Raw genomic sequence first — 16,474 nt, 5'->3', positions numbered from 1 at the left:
GCAAAGCAGACATTGTAAAATGACTCAGCAAATTTTACAAGACTATAACTATAATGCAAAGTTCTTTGGACTCAGATGTACACACAGGTTCCTAGTTCGCCTCACTGCCAGGTGATCCTTGTCCTGTTCTAGGTTTTACATTATAATGAATTGCCAAATTTTGCTGATCTATGCCACAAGTGGAGAAGAATGGTGAGTTTTTTATTTGGTTTTTTCTTTCTGTATTGCAGCAATACATCTCACAGTGGAAACTACAGTATTAGTAGCGCTTTTCTTAAATTATTTATATCTTTTTTAAAAATTAAGTTTGAGTTCTTTGAAACACTAAAAAGTAATAATAAAAAGAATACTAAAATATTATGTCTTTTAGAGGGCAATGTCTTGTAGATTAGTAATATTCAGCATGTTTTCCTCTAAAAGACAAATCTTTTATTACCATTGATACAGCATTTTTTAATGCAACACATTATTCAGGTTTCTTATCTTGCTGATCTCCCACAATCAGGATGCAAGTTAGCTAACTGTAACTTCCATTATGGAAAACAAGGCTATTAATCACAGCAAAGATTTATTTATTACTAATGAATATAGCCCAGTATGCTAGCTTACTTGGTCAACACTTCCAGAACAATTTACTACAGATTAATGTAATATTTGGTTCCAGAGATGCATTTATTGTTTAATCATTAACATTAACATACTCGGTTACTGAAGACTGTTTGAAGACAATATACCAGATTGTTATAATAGGATGTTTCATCTTCTTTTTTTTCTTTTGCTCAATTGCACTCACAATCACTTTGAAATATGCATTAATATCTATTCCATTATTATGATTTTTGATAAAAAATGAATATTCTATTATATTGTTTCCAAATCACACTTCAGAGAGCAGACTTTGCAGAAAAGGCCACATTTCTGTATTTAAGGCCTCATCAAAGGACGTATTTGCTCTTGCTTCTGCACATATGAAAGGAGGGAAGCAAACTGAAGCTGAGGTTTCCAAAAAGAAGAACACAAGGACTGGGATTCTGTAAGTACCCCCAGAGCAAATAAATACGCATATATAGGGCTTATATTTCCCTACTCTCTTTCCTTTTGTGATTGTAAGCTGTTTCAAGGCATACCTGTACTTCATCATTGGGTCCTGCTGAAACTGCAGATATTTTTTCTACTGGGATCCTTTGTTTCTTAAGGTGTTTCTGAAGACTCTTCTGTACAGAAGATCCTTCCCCTTGTGCAGCTGGAAAGTAATGTAGAAATCATACATGATGTCATTCATACCAAGGAGGTCTTTTTTGGAGTACACTCTCTCTACTTTTTTTTTTTTTTTGGCTGTGAAAATGAAGATAAGGAAAGGCAATGGCTGAGGAGCAATATCCAATAGCATCACAAAGATCTAGACTCCCTTTAACTGTTTTACGCAGCTCCTATCTTAAATGTCATGAATTATCTCAAAGGGAAGCTACGATGAGTCAGATGTTTCTAGCAGATCAGCTATTTTGGCTGCAGCCCCTTCCAGCCAATGCCACTGGAATATACGATACTGACCTGTTATAACGAAAACTCCATCGTCATTACAACAAACAACAATGTGACCCACTGCTAAGACTATAGGGATAGGGCCAGGAGAAGTAGGATACACTCGAGGACTGTCATCCTGAAAAACAAAAAATATGAGCCTTTTTTATAACATTATTATGTTACCTCCTAAATTTTTACAGTAACAACATTAATTGATGCCTTTATTTCCACACAATATCCCATTAAGTAAGAATTGTAACAACAAAGGAATCCAAGGATGCCAATGCACATGCGCAATGCACTTCCATATTTGTGGAGTGTGGGAGATGCAGATACCTTGCGGCAACAGCCTTTTGCTACTTATGGAATGCCACTCCACATGGGATTTAGCTTTTTGGGGCTGCCACTGAAATAGGGATGTTGTAAGTATGAAACTAGAGCCTTTCTATTAGAGGCAAGTGCCCAAGGTTTGGGGCAATCAACTTAGCACCGAAAACTTAAAAGGCAAAACATAAAATAAAAGGTGTGCGCAGTGGGGAGACGGGGTTTTGAACTCAAGACATAGGAAGCTGCTTTATACCGAGTCAGAACCATTGGTCCATCTAGCCCAGTACTGCCGACACTGACTGGCAATAGCTCTTGAGGGTTTCAGGTGGGATTCTTTCCTCACCCTAACTGGAGAAGATGGGATCAAACATGGGGCCTTGTGCATGCAAAGCCTGTTCTTTATCAGACTGAGCTATGGCCCCTCCTAAAACTGGTTTCAGAACATCTTAGCCGATACAAAAACAAAACCCAAATGTACATTGAATTCATATTACTTTTTTTCTGTTATCATTTAATTACATTTTTCTTAAATCTTGACAAAGGAAGTCTGCTTCAAGGGAAGAAAAGCGATAGGGAGGATAACAAAGATAAGCATAAAGTTTTGTGATGGGAGCAATTTAAACAGGGTACTCAATAATCCCTGCAGAAACCTAGGGGCAGTATGCCCCAGCCAGTCACCTTTTTTGATAAACTAAAAAGCCCACACATTGTAATTTTTCCTTGTAGGAAAGTTGCTTCAGCCTGATTATTTTAGTTGCTCTTTCCTGCATCTTTTCCAGATCTACAATATCTTTTTTGAGATGCAGGAACTAGAACTGTATGCAGTACTCCAAGCGTGGCTGCATCATATTCATATATGATACTGGCAGTTTCTAATTATCTCTGGCACAGAATTTGCCTTTTTCACAGCTGCCACTCGCTGTCAACCTTCTCATCAAGCCATCCACATCCTTTTCCTGGTCAGTCACTGCCAAGTCTTATCCCATCGGTGTATATGAGAGGAATTTTTGCCCCAATGTCCAAATGCATTTGTGATTTTGTTGTCCATTCTCTCAGTCTGGAGATCCTTTTGGAGCTCTTTGCAATCCATGTTTGTTTTTCCAATTCTGAATAAGTTGGTATCATCCACAAACTTGGCACCTCAAGGCTCACCCCTAACTTCAGATTATTTATATATAAATTTAAAAAGCACCTGTCCCAATACAGATCCTTGAGCGGGGGAGGGAGAGGACTCACTGTTTTACATCCCTTTACTCCGGGAACCATCCATTTATTCTTACTCTCTGGTTCCTGCTTTTTAACCAGTTATCGGTCTACAAGATGAAACCTTCCCTTATTCCCTTTGACAGCTAAGTTTACTCAGGAACCTTTAGTGAGGGACTCTGTCAAGACTTTTTTGAAAGCCCAAGTCTTCAGTGTCTACTAGATCATCTCCACATGTTTGTTGATATTCTAAAAAAAAGAAAAATCTTAAAAAGAGGGTAAGGCATTACTTACCTCTGCAGAAGCGGTGTTGATTTTTCTTCAGCGAGATTTGTTCTTCTATATGCTTGAAAATGTTAACGGCTACACTACTTCCCACCCATTTCTAATGCTAACAACACACACTCACTTTCAATGTAATCTTTGTATCCACAAGTTCAATCTTCATGGGGATAATTTCAGGGATCACCTCATCCTCAAGGAATGGTCCAATGCTAGAAAGGCAGGATGTCAGCAGCTCCGCATGATAGCTATGAACAAGCATGTGCAAAAATCCATTTTGGACAGCCAGAGGTGAGTGCACTGCAGCGCTGGGTCCTACTTCATATCGTAAACACACCTCAGGCTGAGTCTGGCTAGTTTCAATGTTTGCAGGCCGCTCTGAGTTTGGATCTCCTAAAAGAATACAGTGATTGTAATGTAAGGACAGCATAGCTAACCATGTCGATAATTATACAGGAATAATTACTAAAGCTGTTGAATTCATGCTGTTAATTATATTGGCCAGTGGAAGACATAATTGCTGTTCAAAGGCTCCATGAAGATTGATTTAGTTCAATTTTCCTTGGACCATTGCTGATGGAAATCATAACTAGTTGGCCTCTATAGACAGATATAATAATTTAACATTACCTAAGCAGTTTATTCCCTTGATTTCTGCTTAGTTCAAAAAGAATGATTATCAGAATCATTAAGCTTTCTTAAAACAAGTAAAATGCATTTTCATCAAGTAGCTATTTAGCCCTACCCCTTAGTAAAACCAACTTTTAAAACCTGGGTTTAGTAAAACTGACTTTTTAAACCTGGGTTCTTTTTTAATTATTTTTAATATATTTTATTAATATAATTACACAAAAATCAAATACTATTCCAAAAGTGGGAAAGTCTTGATATAGCCAATTAATTACAGTACATTCTCAATTCGCTACTTTTAATTTTTCCAATTAAACTTGTATTATATAATTAATTGTTATTCAGTTGTTAAACAACTAACAACTCTTTTCCTATATTCAATTTGCCCTGTTACTCTAAAAATCTTTATTCTTTTGAAACTTGAAAAAAAACACCCATATTTTCATAATATGAGATTTTATGCATTAATATTCTCCCAAATATTACTTTTCCATTCTCTAAATTGGGTTCTTTCAAACAGGGTGCTTTTGTACAAATAAAATTCCCTTTGCCTTACTAGTACAATTTCATCCCGTTTTGACTCATGCCCTCTAATGGCCAAAAGTTGTATAACAGAAGAAAGAGGGATCCACATGAAGCACACCTCACTTTCTTCACCTGAAAAAATACATTCTCTGGAAACTTTTGCTGCTAAAATAATCCATCTCGGGAGTCTTGGAGACTCAAGGACAAGGTTGTCATGAGCACCCGACTGGGTTTGGGAGCCCGGTGGACCCCCTGCATCCGCACCCACCCACCCCCGGACCAAGACAGGTGCTTCTCTTGCAAACGCCCCAAGCACTCAGGTGTCCCTGGCAAGCACTAGGCAGCCGCTCGCCCACACCCCGAAATTGTGCACTTCCCCCTGGCGGCTAGCATTGATGCAGGAAGGTGGAAGTGTGCAATTTCGGTGGGTGGGTGGGCAGCTGCCAAGCGCTCCCTGGGCCAAGCTGAGCCTCAGGAGAGGCTTGTGAGGCCCAGCAAGCGCAGCAGATGGCAGCTTTGACAGGGCAAACACCGCTGAGCCTGGTGCAGGGGAGTTCACCCACCCCTACTCAAGAGAAGCACAGGGAGAGCAGCCATATAACCTTCTTCACATTGCCACAAAGTTTACGTTGTATCTCATTCTGAAATTTAGTGCTGTCTGATAACTCTATAAGGTACCATATGTAAACCAGGATGGACTAAAGTCGCAAAAACAAGCATTTGAAATAGGGCATTTGCATGCACACAAGCAAGGGGACATTTACTGTACTGCGGCCATTAGTGTGCATCTAGAGTTAGGGTAGAAATCAGAAACCGCCAGCCCCATGGACAGATCCACCCTGACGTGCCTCCTCATGTATCCCAAGGCCCCTTCTCCTCAGCCCCATTCCGCCATCCCTTCTTCTTTTACCCCACTGAGACACAGCTTGCTTAATGGAGGACAGGGCAATCTGTTCCTTCCCCAGAAACCCATTGCATTTCCATGCTTTCTAGGGTGGAAGAGAAGCCACTCCCTCTGCAGCTAGCACAAAAACGCAACATGCTGTTGGAGGAGGATATTAATTGGGATGGGGGAATACATTAATTGAAACCTTCAGTTTCACCCACCACCATCATGTGACACCCCCCCCCCGACAATTACCTCTGAGAGAACGTGTCACTCAGCAAAAAAAAAAAGGGTTTCTCATCTCTGAGTTTCTTCCAGTACTCTAAACATTGTCTCCTATCCGTAACACTAGGAGCTGGAGAATGGCTGGCTGCCGTTTTCACGGAAGGAGAGGAAGGGCTGTGCTGGACTTCTGAATTTTTTTATTTTAAAAAACAATGCTTTGCCCATTACCATTTCTCAGCATGCATAAAGTGCAATTTCCACATCTCAACCGGACACACTCAGAATTGGGAGAGCAGCCCAGGTGGACACCCCTAGAATTGGAGGAGCCTGATTTCCAAATGATTTCAGTCTTGGCATCTCTGTTTTTAAAAATTATCCTCTGTCTTTCATGTCAGCCCCCTTTTGCCCCTTTCATTTATTACACATTTATGTTACATTTTCCTTAGAACTCGTCATAGAATAGTAGAGTTGGAAGGGGCCTATAAGTTCATCGAGTCCAACCCCCCGCTCAATGCAGGAATCCACTCTAAAGCATACCTTGACAGATGGTTGTCCAGGGATGCTTTAGGGTGGATTCCTGCATTGAGCGGGGGGTTGGACTTGATGACCTTACAGGCCCCTTCCAACTCTACTATTCTATGATTTTCTGACGAGCTCTAAGGAAAATGTCATAGACCTGTATCCCACGCTGTTAATAGTTTGTCAGGAAAAGAAATAGCTGTTCTTTCTATGAAGGCAAAAATAGGGGCGCCTGTAACATATAGAGGTCACAACACATGTATCAAGGCTGCTGAACTATGGTCAAATGTAACATACCTGTGGAGTCACTTTGCAGATAGTGCCACAGATTTATATTTCCCAGGTGCTCCGGGGTTAGCTCCATAACCTGAAGGGCTAGTGTGATATCATCACCTTTTGTTTGTATCACACAGTTTACTTCATTCATTTTCAACACGAAAACAGATGCCTAAAACAAAAAGGCATAGTACAAATGGATGCTGCAGCACAGTCTCCCCCCTTTCTTTCTAACTCCACAGAGAAATAAAAATTAAAGGGATAGGGGAGGAATCTGACCAGATGATGGCTAGAGTCTTGTCCACTCAGAGACGCTGAGCTGTTGATATATGTTGATCCTTTTTCCTCATCTGCCACTGGGCTTGTTCTGATATCTGCATCATCAAGGATCTGGGGAAGGTGTCCTGGAGTAAGAGGATCCAGACTTGGCTCTGAAAAAAAAAAATGTTAAGGAATGGCCCTACCTTGGTATTAAACAGTTTTATTCTCTACTTTTGAACAATTCTTTTAGTAGAGATAGGATTGTCAGAATCCTGAAACATCAGAAGTTATTACAAATGTAGACTGGAAGTAATTCTAAAATAAACCTAAAATTATAAATATTTGTAACATCAAAGGTATCTGGACCTCTGTCTATGCCTAGGACTTTTAAAATTATTAAGTATTTTAAATGTTTTTAAATGTTTTAATATTGAAAAGTATTTAATTATATTTTTACTTTTGTATATTTATACTTATAGGTTTTAACGGTATATGTTTTAATTTTGTAAAGCCGCCTTGAGGCCCAGCATTGGGCAAAAAGCGGGATACAACAACAACAACAAGAAGTAATCTTTGAATAAAAGGTTTTGTGCAAGACAGAATATTAAATATCTTGCCTTTACAATAAAAACCGGTTCTGCATCTTTTCAGTACCATTTCTAATAAAAAAAATCCTTAGAAACCTTCCCCCCACTAAGCCCTGCCACCAATTTCAATACATATATTTAGGGAAACAGAAGTGGAACATGGTTTTGTGTAAATCTGCCCTAAATTTTAGGCATTCTATGCCATCCCATGTTAATCAAGAATGTCTAGATCAGAATGCAAACCTCAAAAAAAAGTGCAAAATTAAAGTGTGTACTTCTCCTGAGAGTAAGAATGGTTGCTCTGATAACTTTTGCAGGGCTTTGAATTAATGTATTTAAATAATTCAGCCTACTAAACATGCTTGTAATTTATTACCACCACTATACTAAAGGGGGGAGAAAAGAGTTAAGAGAACAAAACAGGTTAACAGAAACACAAGTCTATTATTCCAAAGGTCAGTGTTTCAGCTCCTATCTTGCTCCTATTTTACATTTATTGTGTAAGGTCAGTAGCACTACTTAGATGATCATTAAAATCTATAAAACAGAAAAAAATGCAAAATGATAGAGAATCTATCTGATATACCAACTACGCCCTTATCTGGACAGAGATAGCCTAGCTACAGTTATCCATGCTCTGATAACCTCTCATTTGGATTACTGCAATGCGTTATACGCGGGGCTGCCTTTGAAAACGGTCCGGAAACTTCAGCTGGTACAAAACAGGGCAGCCCGTTTACTAACAGGGACTGGCCTGCGAGATCACATTACGCCAGTCCTTTTACAGCTTCATTGGCTGCCATTCCAGATCCGGGCCCAATTCAAAGTGCTGGTACTAACATACAAAGCTCTAAACGGGTTGGGGCCAGGTTATTTGAAGGAACGCCTCCTCCCATATGTACCTGCCCAGACATTAAGATCATCCACAGGGGTCCTTCTCTGTGAGCCGCTGCCAAAGGAAGTAAGACAGGTGGCTACTAGGAGGAGGGCTTTCTCTGTTGTGGCACCCCAGCTGTGGAACAAGCTCCCCAGAGAGGTCCGCCTGGTGCCTATACTGTATTCTTTACATCGCCAGCTGAAGACCTTTTTATTTTCTCAGTATTTTAACACCTAAATTTAAACTTTGCTGTTTTAATTCTGTATTTTAATCCTATATCAATTTCTGCTGTGTGGTTTTATCCTGGTTGTGCTTTTTATATTCTATTTTGTATTTGGATTTTTAGATGTTGGATGGTTGTTGGATGTTTTATTATGTTCGTAATGGTTTTAATTTTTGTGAACTTTTGTGGGCGGTATAAAAATGCAATAAATAAATAAATAAATAAATATAAACCTCCCAACCAATAATCTAAATCAAAACTGAAAGATAGTGGCCAGACCTGTTTAGCAGAGAAGGGGGTAGGGGCTGGAATCAATGCCTCCCTAAAACCTTTACTATCCAGATAATTGGAAAGAACTCCCATCATCATGAATACCACTTTCATGATAATCACGCATTGGAAGAGGAGGGTTCCAGCAATAGGCCTCTGCAATAGAGAAGCCTTAAATGGGGTTGTTAAACCTATCACAGATACAAAAAAGCTACACATAAATATTTCAAAAACCTTTGCCTTAGGGGATGCTTTGCATTAGCCTTTCCATGTGGAATCTTTAGCGAAAAATATTTCTGAGAAAAAATATCACTCGAGACCTGCAATTATACATTTACAGTAATCAGTCAATTTAGATGTGACATTCAGCCAACCTTCATCCCAGCTGACTTGACTTTTTCACAGCCCTAAGTTCTGTATGATGTCTCTCACTGACCCTCTTTCTCTGCCAAAAGCACACAGCTCTTTCTATATCTGTGTTTTGCCCAGCAAAAAATAATCAAAAAATCATTGATTTCTCACAGAAGGTATCTTATGGGGCAACTTTGCAATCACAGACATTTTCCCCTAGCAATTAGAACGTTCACAAACTTTTCATGGCATCACAGCAGCTGAGCCAATGGCTAGAAGAGGTTTGCAGATATGTGGCAAAGGCTACTTTCACTTCACTGTTCCACTGGGGTGAGCTTTAATTTATTATTGCTCAAGATACATTGTGCCCTGCTTGTTGTTCTTCTATTTTGACAAAACTTGTATCTCTTTTTCATGCCAACAAAGTGTAATATAATTTACTTAACAAATTTATATTGGGAGAGGAAATATAAGCTAGTTCTTATTACCAGAGTCCATAAGCATCACAAAGCCATCACTGCCATCGCTGTCCACTGAGAGCCTGTCTTCAGGACAACTGCCATCTAGTGAGCTGGTATCAAACGAATGTTGGGAGGCGGTCCTCTTCATGGTGAAGAAACGCATTCGTCCACTACTACCTCCCCCTGGAGTCAGTGCCCCCTCCTCAGCCTTTGGCGCAGGATCCCTACCAACAAGCACAGAACAAAACTTATTGTGTGCCCAAAATTGTAGTTATAACTGTAAAATGCCTTCTGTTTTGATGTATAGGGGGAGGGCCTGTATACTGCAGGGAGTGTAGGCACATGCAGTGTTTTGGTACTCTGAGCACAGAAACCCACTGCAGTTCCCACCACCGACACTGCTTCCCTGTCACTGAAAGCAAGAGTATTCTCTCTAAGGGGTGTCAGGACCCATTTCCCACCCCCATCACTGCAACCTTGTACATTATTCCCACATGTAGTACTTTATTGGCAACTGCTCACTTATATGGAAATAAAGACACCAATGGCCATGAGGTGTCTCATTTAACCACCTTAAACAAAACAATTTCCAACATTGAAAAGAAAACTCAGTGCGAAAAACTTGAGATAAAGGCAAACTTTCGATGGCCTAGAAAGCAGAGGTGACAGTAAATGAATACCACAGCCATTTTCACCCCACCCCCGGTTATGAGGCTGTTACACAGATGTTTAAAAGCATCACTCACTTGGTTTGGGGATGAAGCAGCATTTTCTGCATTGTGGAAGCCATCTTTTCCCTGCTGAAGCTGAAAGCATCCTTTGTCATTGACATGGCTTCTTTTGTGAGGTCCATAGTCACATGCAAGGCTTCCTTGGTGGCACCCTTTGTTATATGTAATGCACTAGATAATTCCATCTCCATGTTTTTCAAAGGGATCAGCTCTTCTTGCCCATTAATGGAGATCTGCATACCACCTAAGGGATCTACAATGGGTGATGGGCTGGAAGGAAGGACTTGAGGAGTCTGGGAAAGGTTGCCAAGCTCAGTCTGTCTTTCTGCATCAAGAATTTCTTCAGCTTCATGTGCTTCTTCTATAGGGCCTCTTTCCCCAGCGGTTTGACTATCAACCCCTTCTTCTGCCAGGGATGCATCGCTTGGGGATTTCAGCATTCCATCCCGTAATGCAGTCATAGTCAAATCTGGGTTCTCAATTCCACTATCTTCTAGTACTTTTGCAGGGCTGCCATCTTCCTTCTCTGAGCTAGAACCTGAGTTCAGCTCCCTGCCTTCAGCAGCCAGTCCCTCCCTGCTGTCTGAAGGTGAGAGTTCAGATTCTATTAGACTTGTAGCATCCGAGTCCACAGATCTAGTTTCCAATGCAGAAACTGGATGCATTAGCAAGGCCACCTCTGTGCTGTCGAACATGATGCCCATACAAGTGGTAATGGAATCTAGAGGGGACCCAATCATTTCTTGAGTGTCTTGGGTCAATTGTTCTTGAAAAGTCTGCAGGACTTCTTTCATCCGAAGTAGCATTAAATACTGGTAGTGGTTGAGTCGCACCTTCACGTGTGCACTTGAATACAGAAGAACATGAATATCAGCAGAAACTTCCACATCTTCATCATTTCCTTCACCATTAACACCATAGTTGCCTTCTTCTAAGACTTCCTTTGTCTCTGGGGTGAGGGAGATGTTTTTCAAGTCCTGCTCAGTTTTTGATCTTTGGCAGAACTGCTCCTCTCTGGAAAGATCCTGATGATTGGCATGGTTACTAAAGCTGGCAGAAGACTTGATTTTACCTAGCGAGGCAGATGAGATCCGCAACATTGATGCCTGGGCTTCCTCCCATCTCTTTGGGAGACAAACCCACACACAGAGGGGGAATGGGTATATAAAGTTCAGTGTTTTGCCTTTTGAGCTTTTGGTCCCCTCAAAGTCCAGAGAGATCTGGGTGAAATTAACAGACCAAAGATCTTCAAAAGCTGAGGACCTGCCAGGGTTACGGCGAAAGTCTGTATGTTTCTGGGCTTTGGTATCCACCTGGTATGCATGACGTAGGAAGAGGGTGTGAAGGAGACTGAAGTTGTCCTGGAATTTAGGAAACTGGGTGTAGCTAGAGTGGAAGAATTCTGCAGCAGCAAATCTACGGAACAGATTCTGGAGGGACAAACAGCTGCAATGAGGACCCTGCCTTGTGTTGGTAACTGTCATTTCTGAGGTGCGAACTGACAGACTCTGGGGACGGTCCCGGTGATCAATTACTTTCTTTTCTACTGGGATGTTTAGCTATAACATTTAGGGAGAAAAGAAGGGAAGAACATAAAAAGGGCCTATATAGATAAAATAATACATTACATCTTTAACTTGAATTAAAAATAGTTACCACTTATTTGTGTGCTTATTCTTTATGTAAGAAACACCTTATAACACATTGCTAACTCATGCCCTCAACAGCATATGATGGTAGGTTATTAATATTAATAATGAGGAACTGAGACTGACAGGTTGTGATTACTCAATTTTACGTCTGAGTAAGGAACTAATCAAGGTTTCCTAAATTCATCACCCAATTGAAGAAGACAACAACAGTTCACGGTATAGTACAGGAAATGTATTAGTGTTTGGTAGAATAATTTTACTGTAACTGATGAGAAGGCTCTGGCCTGATATTCTTGGAAACCAGGCACTTTTTATCATTCAAAGGGCTTTCAGGAGAAACTGGCCTTCACAGATCTCATCTGGCTTTGAATCAATGTACATTGATAGCATTGCAGTTATTAGCATTAAATAACTAATCAGACACCTGCCCCCCTCCCCCAGCATAAACACAAGAATTAAAACAATGAACCAATTAAAACAGTATCAGCTCATGCAGGACCAAAAGATGTTGAAATAAAAATGGGGTTGTAGTTTGTCTAAAAGCTGAACAGGCTTCCCTCTGGAGGCTTTTTTTTTTCAGCCTAGGTGCCACATCTGAAAAGATGCCCTCTTTTCATGCCAACCCAACACACTTCTGATAGTGCATTGACACAAACAAGGCTCCCATAACTGTTGATATAATGTAATTGTAATAATAATAATAATGATGCTGATGATGATGATGATGCTACATATTCTGATTACTGAATTGTTCAATAACTTCCCCTTAAACTAGGAGCTTTTGACACTGGAGAAAGCTGTCAACCTTCCACAAGTTTCATGGAGAAGGATCAGGAGCAGAATGATCATTTCAAAAAAGCAGAAGTTTTGTGTGTCCCCCACCCCATATCTCAAGAGTTCCCTTTTGCCTTGTGTCAGTCAGAACAGAAAACAAAAAATACCTTCAGCGTAAAGCCGTCCAGTCTGACATCAATGTGTTCATTCTGCTTGCCAGAGTTCTCCAGCTTGTATATAGCTTTGAATTGCTGTAGGCTACGATGGAGATCAAGGCAGAACAAATTCACCCAAAGCATGCTTACTGTGTCCAAAGTGAAAATCAAACCATTCAGCTGCAGGTACAGGTTTGGACATGGGACTGGAGAGGAGGAGAAAAGTACAGGTTAGCATTCCATTGGTTTTGGTAACGTTAGGAAATGGGGGGAAATACCATAGAATCATAGAACAGTAGAGCTGGAAGGGGCCGAAAAGGCCATTGAGTCCACCCCCCTGCTCAATGCAGGAATCCACATTAAAGCATACCTGACAGATGGTTGTGTCTTGAACACCTCTAGTGTGGGAGAGCCCACGACCTCCCTAGGTAATTGGTTCCAATGTTGTACTGCTCTTACAGTCAGGAAGTTTTTCCTGATATCCAGCCGGAATCAGGCTTCCTGTAACTCAAGACCATTATTCTGTGCCCTGCACTCTGGGATGATTGAGAAGAGATCCTGGCCCTCCTCTGTGTGACAACCTTTCAAGTATTTGAAGAGTGCTATTATGTCTCTCCTCAATCTTGTCTTCTCCAGGCTAAACATGTCCAGTTCTTTCAGTCTCTCCTCATAGGGCTTTGTTTCTAGAACCCTGATCATCCTTGTTGCCCTCCTCTGAACACGTCCAGCTCGTCTGCATCCTTCTTGAAGTATGGTGCCCAGAACAGGACACAATACTCAAGTTGACGCTTGACCAGTGCTGAATAGAGGGGAACCAGTACCTTGCGCGATTTGGAAGCTATACTATTAATGCAGCCCAAAATAGCATTTGCTTTGTTTTGCAGCCACATCACACTGGCGTTCAGAAGACACCTTAACCATGGCTTTAACCACGGTGAATAACGCAAAAGGTCTGTGGGAAGTACCTGTCTGTTTGTTTTAAACATCATTCATTTCACAACATACTTTTTAGCCCTTAAGTTAAAGAAAAAAGCCCTCTTTCCTTTAGCTGAAACAGCCATGCAACTTGTATGAATTAGTCATAGAAACAAGACCCAACATAGGGCTATGCAGATAAGGGCTGCTGAAGTTCTCATATAGTTCTAGAAGACAAAGTAAATGGGATATCATGTGAGACACAACTGAGGCAAAACCTCCAGGCACAGGGAGCAGATGACATGTCAAGTGCATATCTTTACTTTCTCCCATGAGTAAATGGCTGCCATTCATTCCTATAGGGAAAAGTAAAGCATTATACTTGGGAACAACTGTGGAAGTAATACCTTTCCACCACCCTAATACTGAGTGATCTAGCCCTAGGCTAGAAGAAGAAGCCATGTCCTTACTCTCCTTTCTGAAGGCAGGATGAGGGCTGCAGAGAAACAGGGTATTATACTCCAGTGTTCACACATACAAGCTGGGTTGAAGAGGAGTATGAAGGAAAGGAGGCAATACAGAAGCAATGGCTTCATCCTTTTGCCTTCCATCCTGAATATAATTTCTGGGTTGTAAGGAACGGTGACAATTATTTGCCTCATTTTCAGGGCCTCAAAGCCATGTTTGGTTCATGTAAACAGGGGGTAGGTCCAGGATTAGAAAAGCATGCCTAGGCTCCTGCTTCACTCCAATTGTTGTAATGTCTCCCTTGATACATAATAGGGTGGGGAGTGGGGATGGAGAAGTAGGGGGTGGGAATGGAAGTGGTAAGTGAGGGTGAAGAGTGGGATCCAGATGGCGGCGTTTCTGGAGTGTTCCTTTCTGTCTCCGTCCCACCCCTTTCCATCCCCTACACCATCTTACAAATGGAAGTTGTCATCATCTGAATTCTCCTTAAATCTCATGAACGAAGTAGGGTAACTGCACAATAAACACCCTGTTTGGAAACACCCATAGTTGTTGAGAACTGATTAGAGAAATAGACTCCTGAAGAATGGTTACCTGGAAAATCTGGGTTGTCTGGGAAGTAGTACTCAGTGAACTCCAAATGAATGGCTGAAGTTTGATCAGGAAGATTCAGAGATTTCCTCCTACATGAAAGTAACGTTGAGGGTTTCTTGCTATTCTGTCCGGCTGTGGAAACCTGAAAAACAATGAGTTGTAGGTATTCACTCAGAATAACAAACATGGCTGCCTAAATGCAGAAGACTGTGATTCTGTTTGGTCTTATTGCATTCAAGCATGCTTAAATATAGAAGAACTGTGTTCTTAATTTAGGATCTGAAAAATGAACTCTGAAGCAGAAAAGCACTCAACTACAAAAAGTAATTCCTACTACTGTCCAATTAACAGACTCTTGCTATCTTATGACTTAGTAATCACCTACGTGGAAAAAATAGCAGAGTATGTAATAACACAACAGCATGATGTGTAAAATGTTCACCAAGGTCTAATTTCAGTCATAAAATGACATTTGTGTGAGACTGTTTAAGATCAAATTAAAAAAGGAATGAAACACATAAGCAATTGTTTGGCATTTGTATTTTGAAAAGCAGAAATATGTAAGGTATTTATTACTTTAGCTTACAAGGCAGGCAGGATAAATAAGTGACAATGTGGCAGGAGGTATCCTGTAAAAAACAAGATGCAAAGTTTTGCCTCTTGTCGTAATAAAAGATAATCCTCAACCTAATTGGATGTAATTGTATTTACACAGCAGGGCAATGGAAATAGAATTTAGACAATGAGAACTATCCATGTGATTCCCACCTCTACCTGTGACATTTAGAGTTTTACCTGATGAATATCCAAATCATCAACTCGGACAACCAGACAACTGGATCGGAGTCTCTTCCCTGCAGGTCGCTGGAGTCCAAACAGGGTAGGAGGTGGAGTGTTCACCTGAGGTATCCCCTTCTCTGGGGAGCTTTTTGGAGAACTAGAAAGAGAATCTTAAAGACATTTTTAATCGTCAGAACAAGCAAATTTCTATCTTTCATCCATTAAACAATAACACTTTACATGCACAAACCTGTATTGATAAATAGGGAAAACTACATTCAAACTGGATAATTCTGCATGGAAGAATTTTATTTCTTGGAAACCCTGTCCCCTAACTCTAGAAACATGGCACTGGTTATGAAAACTGTATGTTCAGATGACACACCAGAATTTATCATGGGTTATTTAATCCACCCACGGATTAAAGCTGCAGTTCCATATCCAAGCTCCAGGTTCTATATCCAAGCTCCACTCAGGGGTTGTTGCATTGTGTGAACCTGCCAAGTGAATTTGTGAAGTCCAAATCAATGGTAAAATAGGGGCTTTCTCCTTTCCATTTATCATGAAACTGCAAAAAGTCAAGCGTCCCCACATATTGTACATACATTATGGTAGATTCCAAGTTTTAGCCCTGATGAGACCAAATTCAAATTAAAGTACCAGAATCACGTCCACTTGGAACACAGAGATGCCTACTGCATAACAAGCCAGAGCTGGTTTGTAGTACCAATGTGTAGCACAAAAATGCATATGCAGTAATTAAAAATAAAAATACAATGCGGGCATTATTTCTAGTAGTATCTGTTTTATTGCACCTTTTTTTCTCTAGCTCTAACTTTCATGGCTTTTAACTTGACACAAATCATTCTGGCACAAAGCAAGGTGGAGGCTTCCACAGCAGTCTACCGAGCAGAGGTTTACCTATATAGTGGGTGCTGCCATGACTTCTCAAAGGCCTCTGGAAGTTAGTGAATTCCA

General features: G+C 40.7%; 1 protein-coding gene across 1 annotated transcript in view; it reads right to left on the bottom strand.

Annotated features, from left to right (window-relative positions):
• BLTP3A (bridge-like lipid transfer protein family member 3A) overlaps positions 1-16,474 on the bottom strand; it is a 60,274-nt gene that overhangs the window by 5,191 nt on the left and 38,609 nt on the right. The window contains exons 11-20 of the mRNA XM_063141465.1: positions 15,512-15,666; positions 14,717-14,858; positions 12,752-12,945; positions 10,174-11,717; positions 9,455-9,651; positions 6,677-6,828; positions 6,419-6,569; positions 3,464-3,729; positions 1,552-1,660; positions 1,128-1,243 (exon numbers count right to left, since the gene is read on the bottom strand). Coding sequence (XP_062997535.1) covers positions 1,128-1,243; positions 1,552-1,660; positions 3,464-3,729; positions 6,419-6,569; positions 6,677-6,828; positions 9,455-9,651; positions 10,174-11,717; positions 12,752-12,945; positions 14,717-14,858; positions 15,512-15,666 — 3,026 coding nt within the window. The remainder of the gene's footprint in view (positions 1-1,127; positions 1,244-1,551; positions 1,661-3,463; positions 3,730-6,418; positions 6,570-6,676; positions 6,829-9,454; positions 9,652-10,173; positions 11,718-12,751; positions 12,946-14,716; positions 14,859-15,511; positions 15,667-16,474) is intronic.

The sequence above is a fragment of the Elgaria multicarinata genome, chromosome 1 (genome assembly GCF_023053635.1).
Source record: "Elgaria multicarinata webbii isolate HBS135686 ecotype San Diego chromosome 1, rElgMul1.1.pri, whole genome shotgun sequence".
NCBI lineage: Eukaryota > Metazoa > Chordata > Lepidosauria > Squamata > Anguidae > Elgaria > Elgaria multicarinata.
The sequence above is the reverse complement of the archived record's forward strand: the minus strand, read 5'-3'. Positions and strand labels throughout refer to the sequence as shown.